Source organism: Orbicella faveolata, unplaced genomic scaffold (genome assembly GCF_042242905.1).
Source record: "Orbicella faveolata isolate gen_17 unplaced genomic scaffold, um_ofav_v1 contig_27, whole genome shotgun sequence".
NCBI classification, from domain to species: Eukaryota; Metazoa; Cnidaria; class Anthozoa; order Scleractinia; family Merulinidae; genus Orbicella; species Orbicella faveolata.
In genome coordinates this window covers 3969073-3992500 of record NW_028301555.1, presented here as the reverse complement: position 1 = coordinate 3992500, position 23428 = coordinate 3969073, and the positions used below count along the sequence as shown (strand labels likewise).

Genomic DNA, 23428 nt, shown 5'->3' with positions numbered 1-23428 from the left:
CTGCATTCTGGATGCCAATTAAAGAACAGTTGTTTAGAAGTGTAATTTTGAGATATCTGACCAATCATCATGGCCAATTGGTGACCATATTAACAGGGTTAAAGGGACACTGCCACCATTTTTAGCATGATTTTGGAAATCTCAAAAACATATATCGATCTCTGGAAGCTGAGCAATAATGGTTTCATTTTGTAAAGCAGTACTCAACAAATGATTAGAACCCATTAGAAAGTGAGGATGGCTAACAATGGTGAGGATCAAAATGGATTGTGATATGGATAAATTTTTTTAAAAGTGTCAGGACGTCTGTTTTTCAAAGGTTCAAGTTTGGCTCGAAAATCATTGAAATTTTGCAAAAATGTTGCTGCAGTGTGGACTTTCTTCAAGAAATTGCTTTTAATCATTTAGCTAGAGCTAATTACTGGTATGTCCTTATTACATAACTTTAGGTACCATTTCATGAGTTTCTAACAGTTTTAACCAAATACAATTATTGTGACAGTGTCCCTTTAATTTAAGTAGCTGTATTGTACAAAGTAAAATAAACAAAGAGTAAAATAATTTTAAAATTGAATAAGGGACATGATAATTAGTCGAGCCAGGAAGCTAAATTGGTAATAAAGCAGTAAACAAAATAACATTTAAGCCAAAATCATGCATATAATGAAAATACTCACCTAAAATTTAAGGTAAGATTTGATTTGATGAACTCACTAATGTTGGCACTTTTAAATGTTGCACTGGCTTTGTCACCGAGACTTTCACATCTGTGTGTAGACAGATTTGTCATTCTTGCAACCTAAAGATTTGGAAATTATTGCAGTTGGATATACATGTGTTATTGGCCAAGTGTGAGGTCAAGATGGCTGGATATTGGCCAAGTTCTTTGTTGCGTGTTTATGGACAGAGACAGAGTCAAGTCCATGTTAACACGTAAATAAAGAATCAGAATGAGGCCAATATCCAGCCATCTTAACTGAACAGCTTGATCAATGAAGGATTTATTATATGAAAAAAAGAGAACACTATTTTTTCCGGGACACAGTGGGTAATGAAGAGTGGGTAAGATAGCACCATCTTGCCAGCGCAAATGCTCCAAGGAGTCGATCAGTCAGACTTGCATCGGTAGGTAAGGTTAAGTCTGCATACCAGCCAAGGGGCTCATCAGGCTAGAGTTTATCCCAGTTTCAGTAGCATGAAGCGACCAGGAGTATTTCTACTCCCCCCCTGGATGGGATGCTAGTCCATCCCAGGGTTACCCCCCAGTATTAAATTCACCAGTACCCATTTACAGACCTGGGTGAAGAGAAGCACTGTGAGAGTAAAGTGTCTTGCTCAAGAACACAACACAATGTCCCCAGCCACGGCTCAAACCTCCGACATCAGGCACACTAACCAATTGAGGCCACCGCACCTCCTATAGCCTTGCATTGGATGCTGGCTTATTTTGAAAACCCTGCGCCATTTCATTGTTCTGTGACATAAACATGGCTATCGTAACATCATTGTGAAAACAATATTTCATGGACTTGTAAATTATTAGAAATTATCTTCCTAATTAAGATCTACATGTACTTACGGATGCATTAACACATGGTAAATAACCAGTTTGGTTTTGACCAACAAACTCATTGAACTCGGCACACGGGCTGTAAAGATAGTACCAGAAGTTTTCATTAACAGGCTTGGTAGTAAACCTGCAAAACAAACAGGTCCATCACTCAAAATGACTTAATAACTAACGTTAGGAATGGAGAGTGAAGAAAAGCAACTCTCTCTGATGATTTAATTTACCAGTCTTGTGTAATATCTAAGAATCAGCCAAAGTTCACAGGATTCCAGTCAGGTAGCATTTCAAGTTTTAATAAGCATAATAATATTGACTAAATATATGTGCAGGTCAAACAAGCTTAAGTCAGTGGACAAATATCTGAGTATATGTTGGCGCCAAATAAGGTTATTGTTTATTGCGTTCGACGAAGTGGAACGCAAACCTAATTTTGACCCGTGGCTTTTCAGAGTTGGTTGCCCTGTGCACGGTTCTAGGCTGAAAAAAACCACATTCCTGTAAGGACACCAAAATGGCCACCCCGCTTGATTTTGGCAGGGGCATGTCACGGCCAGTAAACTGGTACCGTTTAATGCTAAGACATGTGATAAGACATGTGGCGAACATGTGAGTATGTGAGCAGGCCATGTGAGCTCGTCTTTCCGATGGATCTTTTTTTGACTTCTTTCCATTCGGTTGTTGTACGCCTCACTATTATGTGCTCTCAGCGTTAGATTTTGACGAATTTAAACGCTTCGACGGCAGCATTTATCGCAATCTGAGGGAATTGTCCTTGTTTATTAACACGACTTGGCTTTGGCATGATAAACCGTGGTAACAGCTACATTTTGATTGCATTTGTTGATTAGTTCCAGTCGCGACAGATAGCTCAGTCTTTATCCGGTCGAAATTTTATTGTTTGGAATCGGTGGAAAAGTACTCTGAAGGCAAGCAAGATCCATAAGACTACTTTATTCATCAGGGGAAGTACTCGAATTAGTCGCAAAACAAGCACGCGACCGCAAATGCTAACTTAGAATAATGTACGTAATTTAAATATTCTATGAAACTTGAGAGACTACAGAAACTGGCAGCGTCACGCAATGTATAAACAAATCATGACCTCTTCACTAGCATGGACTTTGACACTATGCATATCTGACTGTAAAACCTCGGTTGCTGCTGAAAAATGTTGATTTTAGCAATAGACAAAGGTTGAAAGTCAGCTAGTGAAATCATTTATTTACGATATATAATTATATATTAAAGTGAGAGCGTCGAACGCACTCTCATAATCTCTGATTACTACTAGTATATGCATGTAAAATGCCTGTAAATAAATTGCATATCAAGAATAGATCTCTGCATAAATGCATAATTACGTCTTATTACATGACTTGAAACGCTTCACCTCATTTGCATTGATAGTACAACCAAGCACGAAATCTAGTCCCTCTTGATTTCAAACAACTACTGCCTCGCTACTCAGTGTACCTTGGGTTCGAAGAATTACCCTTCAAGGGTAGAAGATTGATATATTCCCTGGTGTTGTTTACTCCTTCCATATAGCACGCACAGCTCTCATATCCTTCAGCTGGAACGCATTCAAGAGCGATGGAGGTACAACAGACGGCCGCCAGTAACATGCAAATGGCCAAGACTTCTTGCTTATTTGCCATCTTTCTCATGAATTATTGAATTTTCGTGCAAACGCCACAGGAATATCACAGAAATATTACGTTTCGATGCTCACGTGAGTGTCAGATTTAACCAATCACAAAATGGGTACGGTGTGAAGAAAAAAAAAAGAGTAACCAAGAAAAAATCTTGTTTCTTTTAGCATTCGTAGCTCATTCGACGATTATTTGCTTTTCGAAAGTTTCACCGATTTCTGAGAAAAATTTGGTCTTCAAGACAAACATTTTTTCTGAGAAAATGACCTTATTTTATTCGTTCGGTCACGTGATAGGGAATGTAAAACAATTTTTCATTGGTCGAAATGTATTCAGCACCAGTTTCTCTCCGACAGCAGACATAAACATGGCGGCTGAAAGCATGTGTACACAAGAGACAAACTCAGGTTGCGTCTTTTAGGGTTAGCCTATTGTGTCCCGTCAAAGCCGGATAACGGGGGTAAAATTCTTTAATCGAAAGTGAAAGGACGCTAGACTACGGAATATGGTCGCTGTATAAAGGAGACTCGTGTAATAATTTAGACAAAAGTTGGTGTAATTGAGCTAAATTCCTTGGATAACGCAGTCCTTGTTCGATTTACGAGATAAAAAGAAGTTTCGTTGATATTGGATACTTGCGAACGTAAAACCGAGGAGTTTTCTTGCTGACGGCATCATAATCTCGCAGAAATGGAGGAAAGTTGCTTGGAAAGACAAGAAAATGAGCTACAAGCTCTTCAAGCTATTTACATGGACGACTTCCAAGATTTGCGGGAAAAGGTAAGCTTTGATCAATGGATTAGTGTACACTGTACATGTACAGGTAGTGTGACCTTACAAGCGTTGACCACATTTGTTGAAATAATCTCACCATTGAGTGCAAGAAGGTCTTACTTAGAATACTGCTTTAATATGTGTACAATTTCTTTAATTAACGCGAGAGAAATTTAAGCTTTTGTGAAGGAACAATTATTGACAAGATACGCTGTGTAAAGGTTAAGTCGCTCACGATCTTGAATACATGTGCACCGAGTATTAGGCTTCATTAGTATTCTTACTAGCACTTTTACTTGACTTGATGGGAAGTAAATAATGGTGTTATTCATTTGTTGATTGATTAATTGACTGCTTTTAGCTATTTCTGGTCAGAATGTTCAAATATTCAGACTAATTATTAATTAACTTTCAAACCTCATTACTGGCAACGTAAAACTTGCCACAGGAACGAATCTGAGTGTCTAAATTACTTTGGTGTTTTTTTGCAGTTAGATTTGTTAGGACCAAGTGAACTGTTCATATTTTATGCATGATATGTGCGTTTTAATTTAACCTCGGTTTGGCTCTTTTAGGCCTCTTACAATATAGTCTGCTAGTAAGCAGTAGAACTACATTGTAAGTAGCACAAAATTAAAATTCAAAAAGGCCTTGCTGAAACCTGAGGTTAGAGGCAGCCTTGTAAAATGATAACAAGGTGTTGAAATATCTCCGAGTTGTAGAGATTTTCCAGTAAGAGCTGCTAAGGATTTGACAGATGTTTAACCAAAGCAACCTGTGAATACAAAATGAAGCTTGTTGCAGTGTGCACGTTGTGTTTTTTATTGACCATTTTTCCATTTGATATGTACATGCAATTTAATTTCTCCTTTGTAAAAAGCCTGATAAGCCACCGAAAGTGTGTTTGAAACTGACACCGCTACAGAGTGTTGTAGCTAAGGAAGTGCATGCCAGGATTGACTTGATTGTACAGTATACAGCAGACTATCCTAATCGGTAAGTTATACAGTCATGTAGGTCTGAAATTTTGTATGTAATAGAGCTGTACTCCAATTAGCTACAGACCCCGGTTTTCTACATATATTAAACAATTAGATTATGAGCTCGAGATTTCTATCGTGTGATAGTTGACAAGGCACAGCCCATGTCAACTATCACACATTGAAATCAAGAGTGACTAATCTAACTGTTTTAGTGTAAATCTACTAGTGTTCAAAACTTTATCTAAATCCTCTTCACAGACACTTCAAAAATGCTAAGAAGCGGCCATCATTTTGTTAACAAGGGCTCAGTGCTACACTACTCACTGTCTATCACAGAATAGATAGTGGGTAGTGTAGCCAATCAGAGAACAGCATTTGTGATAGAACGCTAGTAGATTTATACTAATAGTGAATATATTGTTGGCAAGGTGCAAGGTGCAAGGAAGTAAATTATTGGTCTTTCATACATATAGGAAACAAGGCTGAGGAGTCAAATTGTTTCAGTAAACTCTCTAAAGGAATGAATCAAACTACCATTTTTCGTATTGCATTTTGTAAGCCAAACATCAAGAATGATTTTTCATTTCAAGAGTAATGAGCTTGTAAATTATCATATTTTTATTTAGCAAGTACTGTACAAGCAGTACCAACCAGATTTCTGGACTTTCAAATACTGATACTGAGTGACCATTAAATATTTATTGTCAATTCTGTGATTCTGCCAGCAGCCATTTGAAAGAATAATAAAATATAATATGATCTACATAGAGCAAAGAAAAGATGCTATGTTATTATTGTTATATATTAAATATGTTAATATAAATGTCTTTCAATGAGAGAAATTTAATTGTGAATGCTTGTTGTTGTTGCTTGTTGTTAAGTACTCTTCTCCACTAATTCTCAGGGGTTTCAATAAAATTTGAAGTAGACAGCCAGTTGGAGTAGACTAGGTGACGGTATTAAGAAGGGGCTGTAAGGCACCTTTTGCTAGGGGGTCTGGGGGCATGGTCCCCCAGAAATATTTGAAACATGGAAGCTCTGAAACACTATTTCCAGCGTTCTGGGCACCAAATTGTGTATAAAAATAAGGACGATTTCTTACCAGCAATAACGTTTTTTTTTTATTACTTTTACAATCATCGTGATAAATTTTAATTTTGTTTGAGAGAATCGTTCTTTAAGTACTTCAATGGAGAAAAAAAGTAGCTGACATCTCTGATCGAAGTAGCCGACGCTCTTCGTCGGACTTCGGCGCTTACACCTGAATTCTCAATGTGATGACTCATTTATAAGGGTTGTGAGCCTTGTACTACAACAAATGACTGCCATGTCTGAGTATTGTCTGTGTTTGACAGGAGTCCCAAGCTATCGCTGTGCAATGCTACAGGCATATCAAATGAAGATGTGAGTGAACTACAGAATGAGCTGCGACGTATGGCAGCCAATCTCGTTGGTGAGGTAAGGTGTACATGATAGGTGTGCAGAGATTGGACTGCTTAAACTACATGTATTGTAAAATTCTTAAATCTCCTGGTTCAGGGTATGCAGACTGTAGTTTTCTGGGTAGCAAGACTTAAAGTTTGCAGTCACTAGGTCACCATTGCATGTGACTGAAAATGGACCAGGGCCACTAATTTTAGGTTAATGATCAATCCTGATTTGTGACCAGTTACATGTAGCTATACAACGCAAAAGAATAGCAGCAACATATCATGAAGTACAAACTATTTACAATTCTACAGTTACAGTGCTCTATGTACACACCTTACTGCTACCACTTGGGAAAGTTTTTGATTACATTTTGACATCTTTTTAACAACTTTTTGCATGCTTCTATTTAAACTGGCCAGTCAAAATGTGGGAACTGTAAAGGGCAAAAAACTGATCAATGGATATCGTTTTAAATTGTCAAACTCACCTTTCACTCTGCTGAGATTTTCAAAAGCCTCAGCCAGCTAATGTTTGAAACTGGTGGCAAGTTGTTGCAGTCTGAATGGCCATACATGTACATGTATGAAATGGAAGCCATTAGAAGTTGTCAAAAAGATGTCAAAAAGTTGTCAAAAACCTTCTTAGGTAGCAATGGTGAGGTCCATAGCACTGTGAAATTAAAGTAGATCATAATTTCATCAGACTTCGTTTTCTTTTTTTTTATCAATTCTAAAGTTGTTGACTGGGGGGGGTTAAGACCTTACATGTAAGAGGAAAAATTACGAGCAGTTTGCACATGTACATTTGAAAGTACAGTTTCAGTTCTCTTGTAATGAAGTGTGCATGCCACTGTACCTTGTTAATCATCTTTACTTTTTGTTCACACTTCAGGTAATGGTCCTTCAACTAGCACATCATGTTCAAGAAGGTCTTCACAAACACAACAAGCCACAGCTGTCCTTTTATGACAAAATGATGGCAAACAAGCGGAAAGAGGAGGAAAGAATCTTAGCTGCAGAGCAGCAGAAACTACGAAAGGAAATTGAAGCCAACAAAGAAAGAGAAGAAGATGAGGTTAGTCTAAGGATATGTAGAGATACACCTCGTACTAACCAAGTTCTCGGTCCATAGTGTGATACGGATCCTTGTTTTTCTCCTTCGATTTATGACCCAAAGGGTGAAGTACCTTGGCCATAAATCAACAGGGGGAAAATGAGGATCTGTAAGTCACAGTGTGGCCCGAGAACTCCGTTAGTAAGATATTTATTATACCACTACGTAAATGTTTGTCTGATGAGTTCTGGAATGAATTCTATTCGCGTTGAATGGCTTCAAATGACTGACACACGTCGAAAGCAAAATGAGTCAAATTGAAATCTTTGTTAAGTCAATAGCATGTTTAATACACAATTACTTAAAGTAAAAGAAAGTTTTAAACTTTTACTTGTTATAAAACTTAAGAACACTTGGCGGTAAATCAGGAAACATTTTGGCAGCAAAAACATCAGTTCTTTAAATTTTAGTGGGCCATGCTGTAGAATACAGCCCACTAAATTGGCCAATCACTGTGTGCGTAGTACCTGAGAGATATACATGTACTGTAATAAAGCTTTTTACTGCACGCTAGGAAGTGAAAATTGAATCCCAGTCAAAAATAGCATAGTTTACATGTTTGTATTCTGTCCTTTAAATCACTCCAAATTCTTACTAATAGAGTCTGAGTTATGATTCCACATTTCTTCTTTACTACTGTAGAAACGTGAAATAGAAGAAGAACTGCAAAGGAGAGGAGAAGCCCTGAAGGAGAGCAGAAGAAGAAGGAATGTTGTGTTACCAGTAAGAAACATCTCTTGTTTTTGGTATTATTTCTGATCAATACATGTTCTTGAACACCCATAAAATTAATGATAACTGTATAATTATGTAGGGCATTTTTTGGAGTATAGTGGAACCCCGCCTTATGACCACCCCATTAATACAGCTACCCCGTTGTTATGGCCACTATATTCTGGCCCAAACAAAAGCTTAGCCACGCATTTTCTTATTTAAAGAACCCCTTTAACAGAGCCACCCCATTAATATGGCCAGATTTTTGTGGCCCATTGCAATTAGTGACCGGATAGATGGGGTTCCACTGTACTTTGCATTGCTATCAGGAGTCAATTACAAGAAAGCTGTAAAAAGTTTCTTATCATCCATTTCTCATCTTTCAGGTTTTTCTCGAGTGTGCTTTGTTTGTGTTTGGGAGTGTGGGGCATCTTGCTGAACATTGCTTAATAGGATATTAGTTAAATTTACATGCAAGTTTTAAAAATGTGTTAAAAAACACTTTCTTTGTTTCACATTCACATTCAAATAAACAATGTTCATTTAAATTAGATTATGAGCTCAAGATTTCTATTGCGTGATAGTTGATGAAGGCGCAGCCCTCACTGATCATCACAGATAGAAATTGGGAGCAAATAATTAATAATAATTATATTGTAACATCAGGGCTATATACATGTAGTTGAAGTTCCCATTAACGCACAGGTGTGTGTGTTATAGCCGCAAAAAATGAAAAGGACACAAAGTGGAAAAAAGTTTCGAAAAATTTTAGTAATAAGCAAAGGACCCCTGAAAAGCAAAAAGAACCCCCAACTCTTTGGAACTGAGGGTCCCAAGGACCCAAAACTAGTGGGTACTCTGTAATATTATATTGTGTTTGATTAGTGTACTGTAAATCTATGTGTACCACTGTAGTTGTTCAAAATTTATCTTTTGAAAATGTAAAGAAGCGGCCACTATTTTGTTGATAAGCAGACACTGCTAGGCTACTCACTATCTACAACAGAATACGATGTAGTAGGCACTAGCAATAAGAGAATGGCATTTCAGGGCAGGAAAAAACCCAGGTCCAATTGCCAGGGCAAGTAAATTTTGCTCTCAGGCAAGTAAAAATGAAAGTTTGGTGGTCCGATGGGCAAGTGAAATTAGCCCCTGTAGTCTTGTTTGTTGACAAGGTATGAACATTGCATGCCTATTGGGCAAGTAACATTTTAGTGGGGGCAACTGGAAACTGAAATGTACTGGCCCACTGGGCAACTGGATTTCAAAATTTTTTTCCTGCCCTGCATTTGTGATAGAATGCTAGTAATTAAAATAAATTTATACTTAGTACAATTAAATCAAATTCACATCAAATTTAATTGGTGCTTAACTTCTTACAAAATACATCAGATAATCTTACCTTACCCCTTGCTATGTTCAGTTTTTAAAAGCTCTTATTACTGCCAGGTTGTGCAAAGTGACCTTCATGTATTTTCAGTTTTTGATAACCTTGTTGATTATGAAATGGCAGGAAAAGAACCCTAAGACAGATCAAGTCACTCAGAGTTCAAAAACACGAGATGGTGATGCCAGCCCCGTCAGCCCAGCTAAAGAAATTCCCACTCTTCAGAGGAAACATTCAGGGAATGCTGTTGCAACATTTCTGCCATCCTCACCCAAGAAAACTGATGGAATACCATCAGGACACAGCATCATGAGACGCCGGCGGAGCTCTGAAGGTTTGACTGACGAGTCTTTCACAGGGACACGAGTGATAAACTTTAGCAACAGAGGGGAACGTGTGGTACATTGTGGAAAATGTCTTGGTGAGTTTGAATTTCGACTGTTCACAGCCATTGATGCTCAAATTATAAAATTATATTTCTCCTATTATTGAATGCACGAAAAGAGTTGTGAGGGAACTGGAGGAAAGCACAATAGTGGACATGCAAGGGGGTCATTTGGGTTGCGGTGAGAAGCAAGGAAAATAGGTTGCGTTTAATCATCTGAGTTGGACAAAAGTGAATTCCTTTTTCTCCAGAATCAAGGAATTCCAACTGGTTGAAAGTAGGCAACTCTTTGTCATCACCTTGACAACAGTCAGAAATTCAATCATGAATACATCATTAACCATGTTCCAAGGCAGTTCATACCTGCTGAATGTTTTTAACACGCAGTTCACACCTGGTGATGTTTTTAAAGCGATAAGTGCGTTGTGTAAATGACAAACTCATGTAAATCAGCACCAACTGGATAAACTGGTTAAACTGGATTTTTGCCTGCTTGATTATAGGTCAGGGGTCATCTGGTTCAAGAGTTTACAGTGCCATGGACATCACTATTGGTGATCTAGTAGTGATGTGTGAGTGGAGTTTGTCTCCACATCAAGCGGGCACCAGACGTACTCTGAGCATCACTGATAACCAGCAGCAGGACCTGCAAGGAAGACTTATGAAACAGGTTTGACTGGAAAGCTACAATGGGCGATAAAAGACAAATGCGACACTTTTCGAAAATGACGCTTTTCGATATTTAATCTCTTATTCTATTTTATTTGCATCCAGCATTAATTCTCTGATACCCGCGGTCCCCCAGTTCAATGTTGTGTAGGTGCTGTGGTCTGTGCAGTCTCAGAAATAGAAAAATCAACATTGTTTGCGGGGGAAAATCGAATCTTTACTTACTGCAAAGTGTCTTAACGCTTTTGTCGCTTATTGTAGGTGTATGATATGCTCACTAACGGTTGGCGCACACTAGGGGACATTTTGCGGGGATGTGAAGGAACAAAATGGCCTCAATTGTTATTGTTGCATAGCATCAGCTTGCGTGCGGTCCCTGCAGTATGTGTCCCATGCGCATAGACGTAGCGCACCGTTTGTATGCATAGGACACTTGTTGCAGGGAGAGTACACAAGCTGGTGCACATTAAGTATTAGGGAGCTTAAGAAAACCTCGACGGCAATGGCAACTTCGCTAAAGAAAAGGTTTAATGAGGATAACAATGGTTGTACACGTGCGTTATAATTCTTGGTACATTGATTTCTTTGCCGTCCTCTGCAAAACAACAACGTGAAATGATCAAATTCTGCGTTGTCTGGAGAACGTGAACCACGACGGCTAATTTTTTAAATTTTTATTTCGAATTTATCCATGTGTCAGATTCAGTTTCGTGATAGCTTTGATAGCGATAAACAAAGTGTATGACTTTAGAATACCGCGAGATTCGCAGGTAAAATATAAAATGACTTTTTAATCGACGTTGTCCTCGGCGTCGCCGTCGTGGTTTCTTAAGATACCTAATTTTCTCGCGCGCGATTAGTCCTCGAGAGGAACGCCAGGCTGGAGCGCTTTTCCAGTCCCTTGGCACCTCATTATTTCTATTTTGCTTGCCTGATGGCACGATCCTTACAGGGACCACTGAACCACGATATCATCGAATCAGATTTCGCATCTAGGGCCGTAGCTAGAAAAAAATTATGACTTCGGCAGTGACCATGAAAAAAAAAAAACAAATGTATGACTGACGCAGTGTCCATGGTTTAATTCTTTTCCAAGGTATTAAGGGTGTTTACGATGAGTATAAACGACAAAAACGAGTCAGAGCGAGCTAATTAGAGCGAGCATCATAAGCTTGCAAGGCTACAGCCGTATGAAGCTAGTAGCCTGTAGATAAATGATAAACTTTCGTGTTTACGTGGAGTGTACCTTTGTTAATTGTTATAGACCTACTGTCATTGTTTTCTTCCGTTGGTAGGTTTCCAGTATCGAGCAGGAGATTTTGTCCCTAATCAACAGAGTTAGTCATCCCAATCTGACTCATTACTTAGCTGTAAATGTCCAAGACTCCGCCCCTACTGTTAACGTCCAGGTAATGAGCAGTAGGTAGATTGTAATTTTAATTTTCCTCTACCCTTTTGTAGCAAGTTCAGATGGCCAGGGTTATTGATCTTCCAAGATGTATTTTGGTGAGCGAACACCATCTTGGATTCAAACACGGACTTCCGAATGAAAATGTCGAACTTGATAGTTATACAAATGTTACGCTTAAGAGGTTGAAGACCACATGATTTCACGTGTTTATTTGAAATTGTATCTGAGCTCGGACGAGTCTCGTAGTGTAACTGAACACCATACACATAGCCGAAGAGGCCTGGGGAGAGACAAGAAAGAATCCTAGGGAGTTGGAGTGAGGCTGAAAAAGGAGTAAGGGGGAGGGGGAGGAAAAAGACGGCGTAAGTGATTGCTGCTAACAATCAATCTTGTTTTAGCGCAAGAGGAAAAATTATTGTACTGGTAAGGAAAAGCAATTAAACACCTTAAGTTGCTTTGAATGGGAAAATAAATCTCAAAACGACTTACAACGGTCAGTCAAATAAATATACTTCTTCTTCTCTTTCATGCAGGTTTTGGCGGAGTATGTCGGCGGTGGAGATCTCGGTCTCCACCTAAGAAATGGAGGTCTGCCGTTAGCGCAGCTGCGAGAGTACACACATCAGCTTGTGGAGGCCCTTTGCTATCTTCATGGCAAGGCTGTAGTACATAAAGATTTGAGGGTGTGTATTATGCACATGCGCTGTTTTCAGTTTGTTATTACGGAGCTTAAAGGAGCTCAGCCACGTCACGCGGTCCCATCCCGAGGGCGTCAAATTTTTTCTTTCAGTTCAAATCTAAACGTAATGTATACGCTGTTTCCCTTTTTCGCAGTTGACAAGTTGCCGTCTGGACTCGGATGGGAATTTAAGACTTGCTGACTACAGCGTGGGAAAAAGGTAAGCGTCTCTGGTCATTTGTATATCTCATTCCTCTTGTCACTTGGTTGCTCTTCAAACGGGTTTTAGTGAGTTGAAACGATTGTGTGCAGCTACATGTACCACTATTTGCGTTTCTACTGACAAATAGCAATATATACAACAGGCTTTTGGCAGAAAGCACCCGACTTCACCTTTCGAAGCAAAGGTAAAAACGTTTCCTTGCAAACTCTTACGAAAACCGTAGATTCGAAGTAAAATAACGTTCTTAGAAAAGAGTCATCACACAAATTGGGACCCGTTTTCGTAGTATAGGTTAGTGTAGTCTGTGTCAAACAATAGTTTTGACATAAAAACCGCCAATTGCCTTAAGATTGGAACTAAAAGTTGACTTAAAATATTTTAGGCTGTCGGATTTGTATCAAGTTTATGGTGGTAACACGAAGGACGTGCAAAGTAATACAGGTGAAGAAAACAAAACAACTTCACGTTATGGAAAAACCGGCGACATTTACAGTTTGGTAAGTTGAGACGTGTTTCTGTTAGAATAAAAATAAGAGCTACAGTACCAGAACAACAGAAATATCAGCCTTTAGCTGAGCAAGACTGGAAAGCTTAAATTCCACGAACAGCCCGTGTTTCCTCCAAGCCGAGCGCAACGCGAAAGAAGGAGTGAAGGAATACAGGCCGCACTTTCTTTGGTATCATACTCGGCAGACTTAGAGAAACAAAGGGCTTCTCATGTAGGCAGCTCGAGCTTGGTTGAGAATGTAGTTTGTTTTGATAATCTGCTAATGTGGTTAATGAGACTTTTATTATTTGCAACTTAATGACCGAAAAGGAGCTGTAGAAACTTAAGAGCAGCTTCGCCTAAATATCAACTAGACTTGGAAATAGCGAAAAAATCGAATTTCTTCAAACTCGCCCAGAATGAAGCCCTACGGGCACTAGTTACAAAAATATCGTTTTAAGTTCGATAAATCAAAAATTATTTTTTTCCGCAATTTTTTCGTTTCGATGCCCCAAATCGGCCAAAATCCATCGAAAATGAGCGGCATATTCAGAGGCTCGTAAACTCAAAAGTAAAAATCTTCATTACAAACTGATTGCACGTCGTATTTGTACTTCCTTTTTTGTCTATTTAGAGCTAAATAGATCGTGATTTGATTAGAACTTAAATATTTGACGAATTTTCTAAATTAACGACCCAAGACAGCTTTACAAGAGGTCTACATTTAGCCTATTTTCAAATGCTAAAAAGGCGTTCTGGTACACGGCTTTCCCCAAAACGACTAGTTTGGTGTGAAAGAGCATTCTTTCTTCTTCAAATTAGTGAAATAAAATTTTTGGGTAAATAAAATCGCGAGCGCTGAGATAGCGAACTAAATGCAGCACTTCTTCCTGAAAACGTGACCTTTGGCCCGAGCGTAACGAAACCGATTACTGCAAGAAAACCCGGAAGAAAAGCAAACGCTTCGTTATTTTGAAACAATTTCTCGTGATATCTCTCCGAAACCATGATTGCAAGAAACTATTTCCAGATATGAAATCTTACAGGGTCAAAAAAGGAGCTAAAGGGCGCATCTTGACACAATAACTTTGTTTGCTGAGAATTGAAGTCAATGACCGTTAACGAATTCCAGTGAAATTTGCAAACTTGAAGTATGTTAGCCGATACTTACCTGAATATTTATATTAATAGAAGAGTCGTCTTCTTGGATTAACCTTCAAAAGAAGCAGGATCCAGATTTGAAAACCTCTAAAAGAAGAAATGTTTAATGTTCCGTGACCTGCCCGCTGTTATAAATTAGCTTAAATTCCATGCACATGCCGACCGCATGTTTGTCGTAAAACCAACTGAACTCCACTGACAGTTTCCATGGGCAACCCCAAAATAAACAATCCCCAAAAATGTAAAGTGAAATTGGCTGTCTTCATGAACAGTTAGAAGCTCGGGTCAAGTTCCATTACCTTTAAAAAGTGCTTGAATTTATTTGTTTGCGTCGACTTTGTCCACTACTCTCACGTTCGAATGCCGCGAATCGGTCACGCCAAAACAGTACAGACCGTGCAGACTGCAGACAACACCGCGTTCAAACGTCGGGCATGCGCAAATTGGTACATTTTTTGGCAGCCGCGCGCCAATTTCCCGCGCAAAAATTTAAAGGAAAACATGGGAAACAACCGGTGTCACGCAAAATTTACGAAAAAAAATTGAAAAGTTCATAGAAATCTGTAAAAGGAAAAGAAAGCAGGTAAAAGGAAAACTTAAGACTTTTCAGACACAAAGTTTATTAAGTTACCGGTATTCTGTTGATTTGCCATTTTGTTTTGAGCGTTACCAAAAAAGTTTATAAGTCTTAAAACCCGTGTCATGCTACGAGCCGACGGCGTAGTATATTTTTATTTGTTTTTATCAATCACACGATGCGTGACGCCGGAAACGGACGACAAACGATGTGTAAAAGAAGGAAAAATGGGAGAAGAAAAAGACAATTGCAGTGATTCGGCTTCGCTCAGACGAGCTGGAAAAATTTTGGCAAGGACTGAGGGATTCCATCCGGATCCTTGATTTGTCTGAAGCACAGGAACGAGATGAATCGAAACGGCAAACGATGTTCATGTCCATCGTCATGGGGGCATAGCTGGCCAAAATACCGATCCCAAACCGACTGTACCTGGTCTTTGACCAGGTGGGAAAAGCTTTTCTAAACTACAAACCTGGAAAAAACTGGTGCACTTAATGCAAAGTCGAGGCGGACAAAAAATTCAAGGAGCACGGAAAATTCATACCACGGAAAAGAAAGACCTGCAACAAGCAGAAGGTAGAACAATTTTTAACTCTCAAGTTATTCTGTTAGCTCATTCTGTTAGCTCAGTCATTTCTCGTTGTACCGGCTAAAACATAAACAAATATATAAATAACGAAGAAAATGTCATTTATAGGATACCGATGACCCATGAAAAGAACAGTGTCATGAAAATATTTTGGCCACCTTTTAGTTGCTCCATTGCTCGCACATGCGCAGACGTTTGACCGCTGTGTTACTGCAGACACTTGTTTGGGCTTTTCATTGTGACTCCTTTTTTGGGTCTAGTTACAAAATAGTGTTGAATATATCTGAAAGTCTGTCATTTATCCACAGGCTGCACAAGCGCAGAATTGACTTTTGATTCAATAGACAAACGCGTACAAGACTTTGTATGGGAAACTTACTCAGTCTGCACGGTCTGCAGTGTTTTGGCGTGACCGATACTACGCAGTATTCGAACGTGACAGTAACTACTGAGTGAACAAAGTAGAATCAAGCACTTTTAAAAGGTAATGGAACTTGACCCGAGCTTCTAACTGTTCATGAAGACAGCCAATTTCACTGTACATTTTTGGAGATTGTTTATTTTGGGGTTGCCCATGGAAACTGTCAGTGGAGTTCAGTTGGTTTTACGACAAACATGCGGTCGGCATGTGCATGGAATTTAAGCTAATTTATAGCAGCGGGCAGGTCACGGAACATTAAACATTTCTTCTTTTAGAGGTTTTCAAATCTGGATCCTGCTTCTTTTGAAGGTTAATCCAAGAAGACGACTCTTCTATTAATATAAATATTCAGGTAAGTATCGGCTAACATACTTCAAGTTTGCAAATTTCACTGGAATTCGTTAACGGTCATTGACTTCAATTCTCAGCAAACAAAGTTATTGTGTCAAGATGCGCCCTTTAGCTCCTTTTTTGACCCTGTAAGATTTCATATCTGGAAATAGTTTCTTGCAATCATGGTTTCGGAGAGATATCACGAGAAATTGTTTCAAAATAACGAAGCGTTTGCTTTTCTTCCGGGTTTTCTTGCAGTAATCGGTTTCGTTACGCTCGGGCCAAAGGTCACGTTTTCAGGAAGAAGTGCTGCATTTAGTTCGCTATCTCAGCGCTCGCGATTTTATTTACCCAAAAATTTTATTTCACTAATTTGAAGAAGAAAGAATGCTCTTTCACACCAAACTAGTCGTTTTGGGGAAAGCCGTGTACCAGAACGCCTTTTTAGCATTTGAAAATAGGCTAAATGTAGACCTCTTGTAAAGCTGTCTTGGGTCGTTAATTTAGAAAATTCGTCAAATATTTAAGTTCTAATCAAATCACGATCTATTTAGCTCTAAATAGACAAAAAAGGAAGTACAAATACGACGTGCAATCAGTTTGTAATGAAGATTTTTACTTTTGAGTTTACGAGCCTCTGAATATGCCGCTCATTTTCGATGGATTTTGGCCGATTTGGGGCATCGAAACGAAAAAATTGCGGAAAAAAATAATTTTTGATTTATCGAACTTAAAACGATATTTTTGTAACTAGTGCCCGTAGGGCTTCATTCTGGGCGAGTTTGAAGAAATTCGATTTTTTCGCTATTTCCAAGTCTAGTTGATATTTAGGCGAAGCTGCTCTTAAGGTTACCGTATACCTTCAGGGGTGTCTCACGTCCAAGCGATGTAGCGCGTCCGGTTTAAGATGTAGATACCTAAACCCCTATATCAAATTAAAGCTTATAGAGCTGGCTATCAAACCATACCAAAAATTTTGAAATAAAATGAAGTGCCGATTTTTTTACGGCCACTAAATGCGAACGTCCTAATCACCTTTTGGAAGCTACAAGTCAAAGCGAATTTTGTTTTTCGCCAATTTATTTTTTTCCTCGGTTTCAGGACAAAAAGCGCTAAAAAAGCGTGTCTGCGTTTTGCCACATTCAATTGCAGTAAAAAGTTACAGAACATTTTCAAAATAGGATTTAAAAAATGTGAAGTGATCGTACAAAAATTGCTCTCGGAGAAAAAATATGTCGAAATAAACAATTCGCAGACACGTTTTTGTTTTTTATATGTTAATCTAGCTACTGTCCAAATTTGAGGGCAATCAAACAAATCCCCTTTGAGTTGTAACTCTTTAAAGTGTCTGCTTCAAGCGAAAAAATTTATTCGAGAAAACAGCGCTAAGAAAAATCTCTTGCTTCGCAAACAAACTCCGCCCACAAACGCCTTCAACTGGGTTCTCAGATCACTGAGCCAATCAGCGCTTGGAAAATTTACTACCATTAACTCGCGGTTAAATTTACGCGTGAATCTCGAAAAAACCCTTATGTTTCGCAATGCGCTCAAGGCGGAGAGATAATTTTTCTGTAGCTCGGTTTTTCTTGAAGCTGGTCTGGCAAAATGGGGAAGACGAAAAAGGATACGAACGCTAGAGTGGCTGGGCGACGAGAACAAACTGAACAAAAGAAAGCGCGGCGGAGCAAATGTGCATGGATAATATTCCAATGGATCTCAATGAGTTGGGCGATTCATCAGTATCGGACTCAACAAAAGAGTCAATGTAAACATCGCTGTTATAGCTGTCGAGTTCCCAAATTTTTACAGAATCTTTCTGTACTCTTGACTCGATCTTTTCGCCCGCTTGATACGATAGCTATAGCTTCATCCGCGAGGCCAACTTTCGCTTCTTCACTCATTGATGTGTTTTCATTCGTTCTTCGCTTTTTCGAAGTAGTAAACAATGTTTTCCGTGGCCCATGTTTACTTATAACTTACTAGAATTACATCTAATACGAAAAATGCTTGGATCTGAATAGCCAGCCAATTCGTGGTATCCATATATTCCCGCGAAAGTAGTCTTGGTTGATTGCGTACACGTTATAGGGCTGTCAATCAAGAGGGAACTTTTACTTCCGGCCGTAACGTAAAACCTCCATTTCTCCGCCAATATTGAGTTTTTTTCAATTTTGTTTTCAGAAATTAGAGATTACTCTTCGATCATTACTTTGAACCAAAAATCCAAATTTGAAGAAAATTGCCGATCTGAAGGTATACTGTAACCTTAAGATCTTATATTCAACTGAGAATAGAGTATACTACTTGGCTGATTTAAGTTATTTTGCCTTTAGTCATGTATCGAGACAATGTCCTGAGTTAAAGAATTTTGACTAAGATGCAAGACATACTTTGAATTTAACTCCTCTCGCGGACACTCTCACGAAGATTGATGTCGTAGTCTGTTTCCCTCGCCAATGAAAGCCACTGCAGTGCTGTTGCTATTATTGCAAGTGAATTCTGCACGGATCTCGATGCGTTCGAGCCGCAAGGGACCAAGACCAAAGGACGATGCACTTCCAGTATGGTCCTTGCACGTGGTTATAATAAGAAAGAGATGTATATGTATTAGGTTCTCAGTTTGGTGGTGGGATTAAACTATACAGTTATTATATGCTGTGTAGCTAAGTAATGGAAGTTTTTTGTGTGTAGGGTCTACTTGTGCTTTCTTTGGCTCTTGGAGAAGTGATCACAGGAGACGTGAAGGAAATACCGACTTCTTTGCCATCAGAATTACGTGACTTCCTTTCAAAGTAAGTGTTTCGTTCGTTCGTTCCGTTCGTTCGTTCGTTCGTTCGTTCGTTCGTTCGTGCGTTCGTTCGTTCGTTCGTTCGTTCGTTCGTTCGTTCGTTCGTTCGTTCGTTCGCTCGTTCGTTCATTTGTTAGTAGAACATTTCGAAATTTAAATGGTTTGATAAAGTACGTAAGAAGTCTTACCGTTTCAAGGTGGCTCCGTTTTTAATTTGGGCGCACTCTTCTTTTGAGTCATAACAATTTTGGCTTTTTCTCGCGATGTGCACTATGGCCAAGACTCGAACCCAGGCAACTCGAACCCGGCCACTCGAACCCAGGCCACTCGAACCCAAGCCACTCGATCCGGTTTCCAACGCCGTTTCCATCGCGTCTCCGTTTCCATCCGTTTTCATTCGTTTCCATCGCGTCTCCCATAGATCCACATTAAGTGAGTGCGAAATAGTCATTTCCTAGTTGTTAATATCTTCCACAGTTGCCTAAAGGCTGACGAAAGAAATCGGTGGTCCGCTTCTCAATTACTGGAACACTCCTTCATAACTCCAGTTATTTCCAATGGCTTGCCAAATGGCCATCAAGACGCAGTCAGAAACAATGGTATCGTAGGGGATGACGGGCCATCATTCCTAGTTGACCAGCCAGAGCGTGAGGAGCCTGTGCCCGACTTTTCATTTTTTTCGGGTGTTCCTGGGAAATCTCGCGTCAAGTGCGAGTTTGAAGAGCTGCAGTTTCTTGGCAAGGGAGGCTTTGGCAATGTCATTAAGGTTGGTGCACTTTTTGTTGTTATTAAAGGAACGAAAACGGGAGTGATCAGCCCAAAAGTTTAAAGGAGCTCAGTCACCGTTTTTTAGTTATTTTTCCCACCTAGAAAATTGCCTTTAAATTGAAGGAAACCTGAAAATAATAGTTTAAGATTGCAAAACACAAAACATAAGAGAATAAACCAAAACGGAACAAGGATGGTTAAGGATAGAGAAGATTAACACGGATTACAAACGAAGAACTTGAGAAATTTAGGCTAAACATTTCAAGATGCACTGTGACATAGCTCCTTTGAGGCCCTTCTATACTGATAGGTGTGCGTTTTCCGCTTTTGATGAACCTCATTCCCAAGGTCTCTCCAGAGGGCGGGAAGAGAGACCCTGGGAACCAGGTTGATTTTTGATGAGTTTTCACGTATTGTGCAAACCCAGGCTCTGCCCTCACTAATGTGTTTTCCTTTGATTCCTTTTGCACTAGGTGCGCAATAAACTTGACAACGGCTTGTACGCTGTGAAACGGATTCCTCTCAACCCCAACAGTTCCCAGTTCACCAAGAGGATCATGCGCGAAGTGCAGCTGATTTCCCGCCTTAATCACGAGAATGTTGTCAGGTCAGCGGCTTTGTCTTAGGACCCTACTGAGAGAGGGACAAGTACTTAAGTCACAGAAATGCCCCTTGCCGCTCTAAGTTTCGAACTGTTTGTTATTCGTATAATCCTTCCACAGTTTTGACTTTTTTTGGTTGTAATTATTATTCATTAATTATAATAATTAATTGATGATAATTAATGACTTAATTAATAATTTGTTATACTTAATTAGGTCATTAATTTTTGATTTATTATAATTATGATTAGTAATTAATTATATTTGTAATGAATTATTTAAAGGGTACGGTTACTTTATTAGCCCTGCTTCCTCTGTGGAATCATTCGATATTTTGCGCTAGATCTTTTTTTCCTGCCCTACAGGACGCATACTAGTTATATTGGGTATTTTGGGACTGTTTTGCGTAAAGGACTCCGACTTGATTTGTTAATAACGTTAGTTTGGTCTTTTGCTCGTAGGTACTACAACTCTTGGATCGAAAACGCCGAAGAACAAGAAGGCGAGAAAACTCAATCAGTAGATGACAAAGCCGCCCAAAACCTCCCTTCTGCTGTATCTTGTGAAGACAGCCTCCTAAAGCTAAACCAGATCGAAGCACCGAGCGTAAGAAGTAATGAAAACAATGTAGAAGATTCTTGGTGGCAAGAAGGCGAGGAACCAGATCAGAATGGAGCGGACTCGTCGTCCAGTGGATCGCAGGAATCGTTTCGTAGCCCAAGCAAAACCGCCTCATCTAAGAGTCACAGCGTCTCATTTTTTAGCAGTAAATCGGAATCGTCTGAAGGTGTGGTGTTTATGGGAAATGCTGATGAATCTGTTCTTCAGTTTGGAGACCTATTGGATACGGAGGTATAGCTATTGCGGCTAGAGTTAACGTGTGACATTAAATTTCTGTGGGATCTTTGTTTACAATATGTGCCTCATTAGCTACAGAAACATGAGTTCTGAATATTGAAAGGGCACAGCACGATTAACTGTCCCAAGGAATTTGAGCCGCGGATTTAATACCTAAAATTTTGCAAAGAATGTATCAGCTCATTAGCGCTTTTTCCACCCAGAAATTTTGCAGCTTTTGAAAGCCAATTTCTACTCGAATATTACATCCAAGTTGACAAAAATTTCACCAATTCTAAACCAATTCAATGAGTCAATTCGTGGCTAGCGTGATGCCTTTCCTGCGCTAAGTCGTATGTTAATGAGGAAAAATGTAAACAGAGACGCCAGCAAAGATGCACCTATTGCCACGAATGTCGCGAGTTTTCCAAAGATATTTAAAGGAGCTATGTCACAGTTTGTGCATATTTTAAACTTAAGCCTAAATTTCAAGTTCGACGTTTATAATTCGTGTTAATCTCCTCCATTCTTAACCATCCTTTTTTTTCTTTATCTCTTTAGTGTTTTTTTTTTTATCTTAGTTAACTATTATTTCAGGTTTCCTTCAATTTAAAGGTAGTTTTGTACGTGGCCGAAATATTTCAGAATACCGTGACTGAGCTCCTTTGATCAGTATCTCTGGGGAAAAACGGGCACGAATCGCAGCGATTAACGTGTAAAATTGCCTAGTATGTCGTCCCCCATTACGTTGGCATGGTTAATTTTTGAATTACCAATTGTCTAACCTCTTGTTTCTCCATGCAGTAGAAATGTTTCATAGTAAATCGGGAAAAGTCACATTTTGAACTTGGAACTACAAGAGAACAAACAGTTAACAACTATTAGACGAGGTTGAGCAAAATACCGTTGTTTGTCAGTGGCGAGCAGATCAAGACACTGACAAATAACGATGTTTAGTTTGCGATACCCGAGTTCAATAATTGTTTTATCATTCGATCAACAAGTTTTTTCATATTTAAATCACTCTCTGACAGCTTAGGGAAGCGATCGGCCATTTTTCTCTCAAGTGTGTGATTACAATTACACATGAGCAGAATATTATTTGAAGCAAAACACATTTAGACGGTATTAAGAATGAGCAGACCATTATTTGTGAGCAGTTATTTTGCAGGTCACGTGGTGGGCTCTCGGCCAATGAAAAGAAAGAAAAAATGTATTGAATGATAATTCTTCTTGTCTCTCCTCAGTCGGATGATTCTGACGACGGAGTGGAATGGCAAGAGACTGGAACCGAGTCCAGTACGGAAAACGTAGGACTGCAGTATTTGTACATCCAGATGGAATACTGCGAGAAAAGCACCTTGAGGAACCTTATTGATGAGGGTTTGCATCAGGATAAGGACCGAGTGTGGAGGCTCTTTAGAGAGATCGTTGAGGGACTGGCCCATATTCACACGCAGGTGATTTTAGCGTTGAAGGAGTTACGTCACGGTTTGCGCATCTTGAAAGGTTTAGCCTAAATCTTTCAAGTTCTTCTTTCGTAATCCGTGATAATCTTTTCCATCCTTAACTATCCTTGTTCCTTTATAGTTTATTGTTATCTCTTTGGTGTTTTTCTATCTTAATAAACCACTATTTTCGGGTTTGCTTCAATTGAAAGGTAATTTTTTACGTTGCCAAAATAACTCAAAATGCAATGACTGAGCTCCTTTAAACAGAACAAGTAGGTTGGTGGCATGCACAATTCAATTTTCACTTGCATAATCTGACTTGGACGTAGTAGGAAGCTATCTCAACTCGACCATTTTGTTATGGAATTTCAAATGATTGGCTACTCCTGAAATACCTTAATAATTTTTTGACTTTGTTTTCAA

At 39.2% G+C, this 23428-nt stretch overlaps 2 protein-coding genes across 2 annotated transcripts in view; one reads left to right on the top strand and one right to left on the bottom strand.

The window, feature by feature from the left end:
* The window catches only part of LOC110053371 (uncharacterized), a 21434-nt gene extending 17996 nt beyond the window's left edge, over nt 1–3438 (bottom strand). The window contains exons 1-3 of the mRNA XM_020759593.2: nt 3044–3438; nt 1580–1697; nt 678–799 (exon numbers count right to left, since the gene is read on the bottom strand). Coding sequence (XP_020615252.1) covers nt 678–799; nt 1580–1697; nt 3044–3237 — 434 coding nt within the window. The 5' untranslated portion in view covers nt 3238–3438. The remainder of the gene's footprint in view (nt 1–677; nt 800–1579; nt 1698–3043) is intronic.
* A 125-nt stretch (nt 3439–3563) lies between these two features.
* LOC110053369 (eIF-2-alpha kinase GCN2-like) overlaps nt 3564–23428 on the top strand; it is a 28702-nt gene continuing 8837 nt past the window's right edge. The window contains exons 1-16 of the mRNA XM_020759590.2: nt 3564–4002; nt 4877–4992; nt 6335–6437; nt 7302–7484; nt 8166–8246; nt 9751–10045; nt 10513–10679; nt 11974–12087; nt 12623–12772; nt 12924–12988; nt 13374–13488; nt 19251–19351; nt 19825–20113; nt 20589–20722; nt 21179–21569; nt 22802–23014. Of these exons, the coding sequence (XP_020615249.2) occupies nt 3913–4002; nt 4877–4992; nt 6335–6437; nt 7302–7484; nt 8166–8246; nt 9751–10045; nt 10513–10679; nt 11974–12087; nt 12623–12772; nt 12924–12988; nt 13374–13488; nt 19251–19351; nt 19825–20113; nt 20589–20722; nt 21179–21569; nt 22802–23014 (2607 nt within the window). The 5' untranslated portion in view covers nt 3564–3912. The remainder of the gene's footprint in view (nt 4003–4876; nt 4993–6334; nt 6438–7301; nt 7485–8165; nt 8247–9750; nt 10046–10512; nt 10680–11973; nt 12088–12622; nt 12773–12923; nt 12989–13373; nt 13489–19250; nt 19352–19824; nt 20114–20588; nt 20723–21178; nt 21570–22801; nt 23015–23428) is intronic.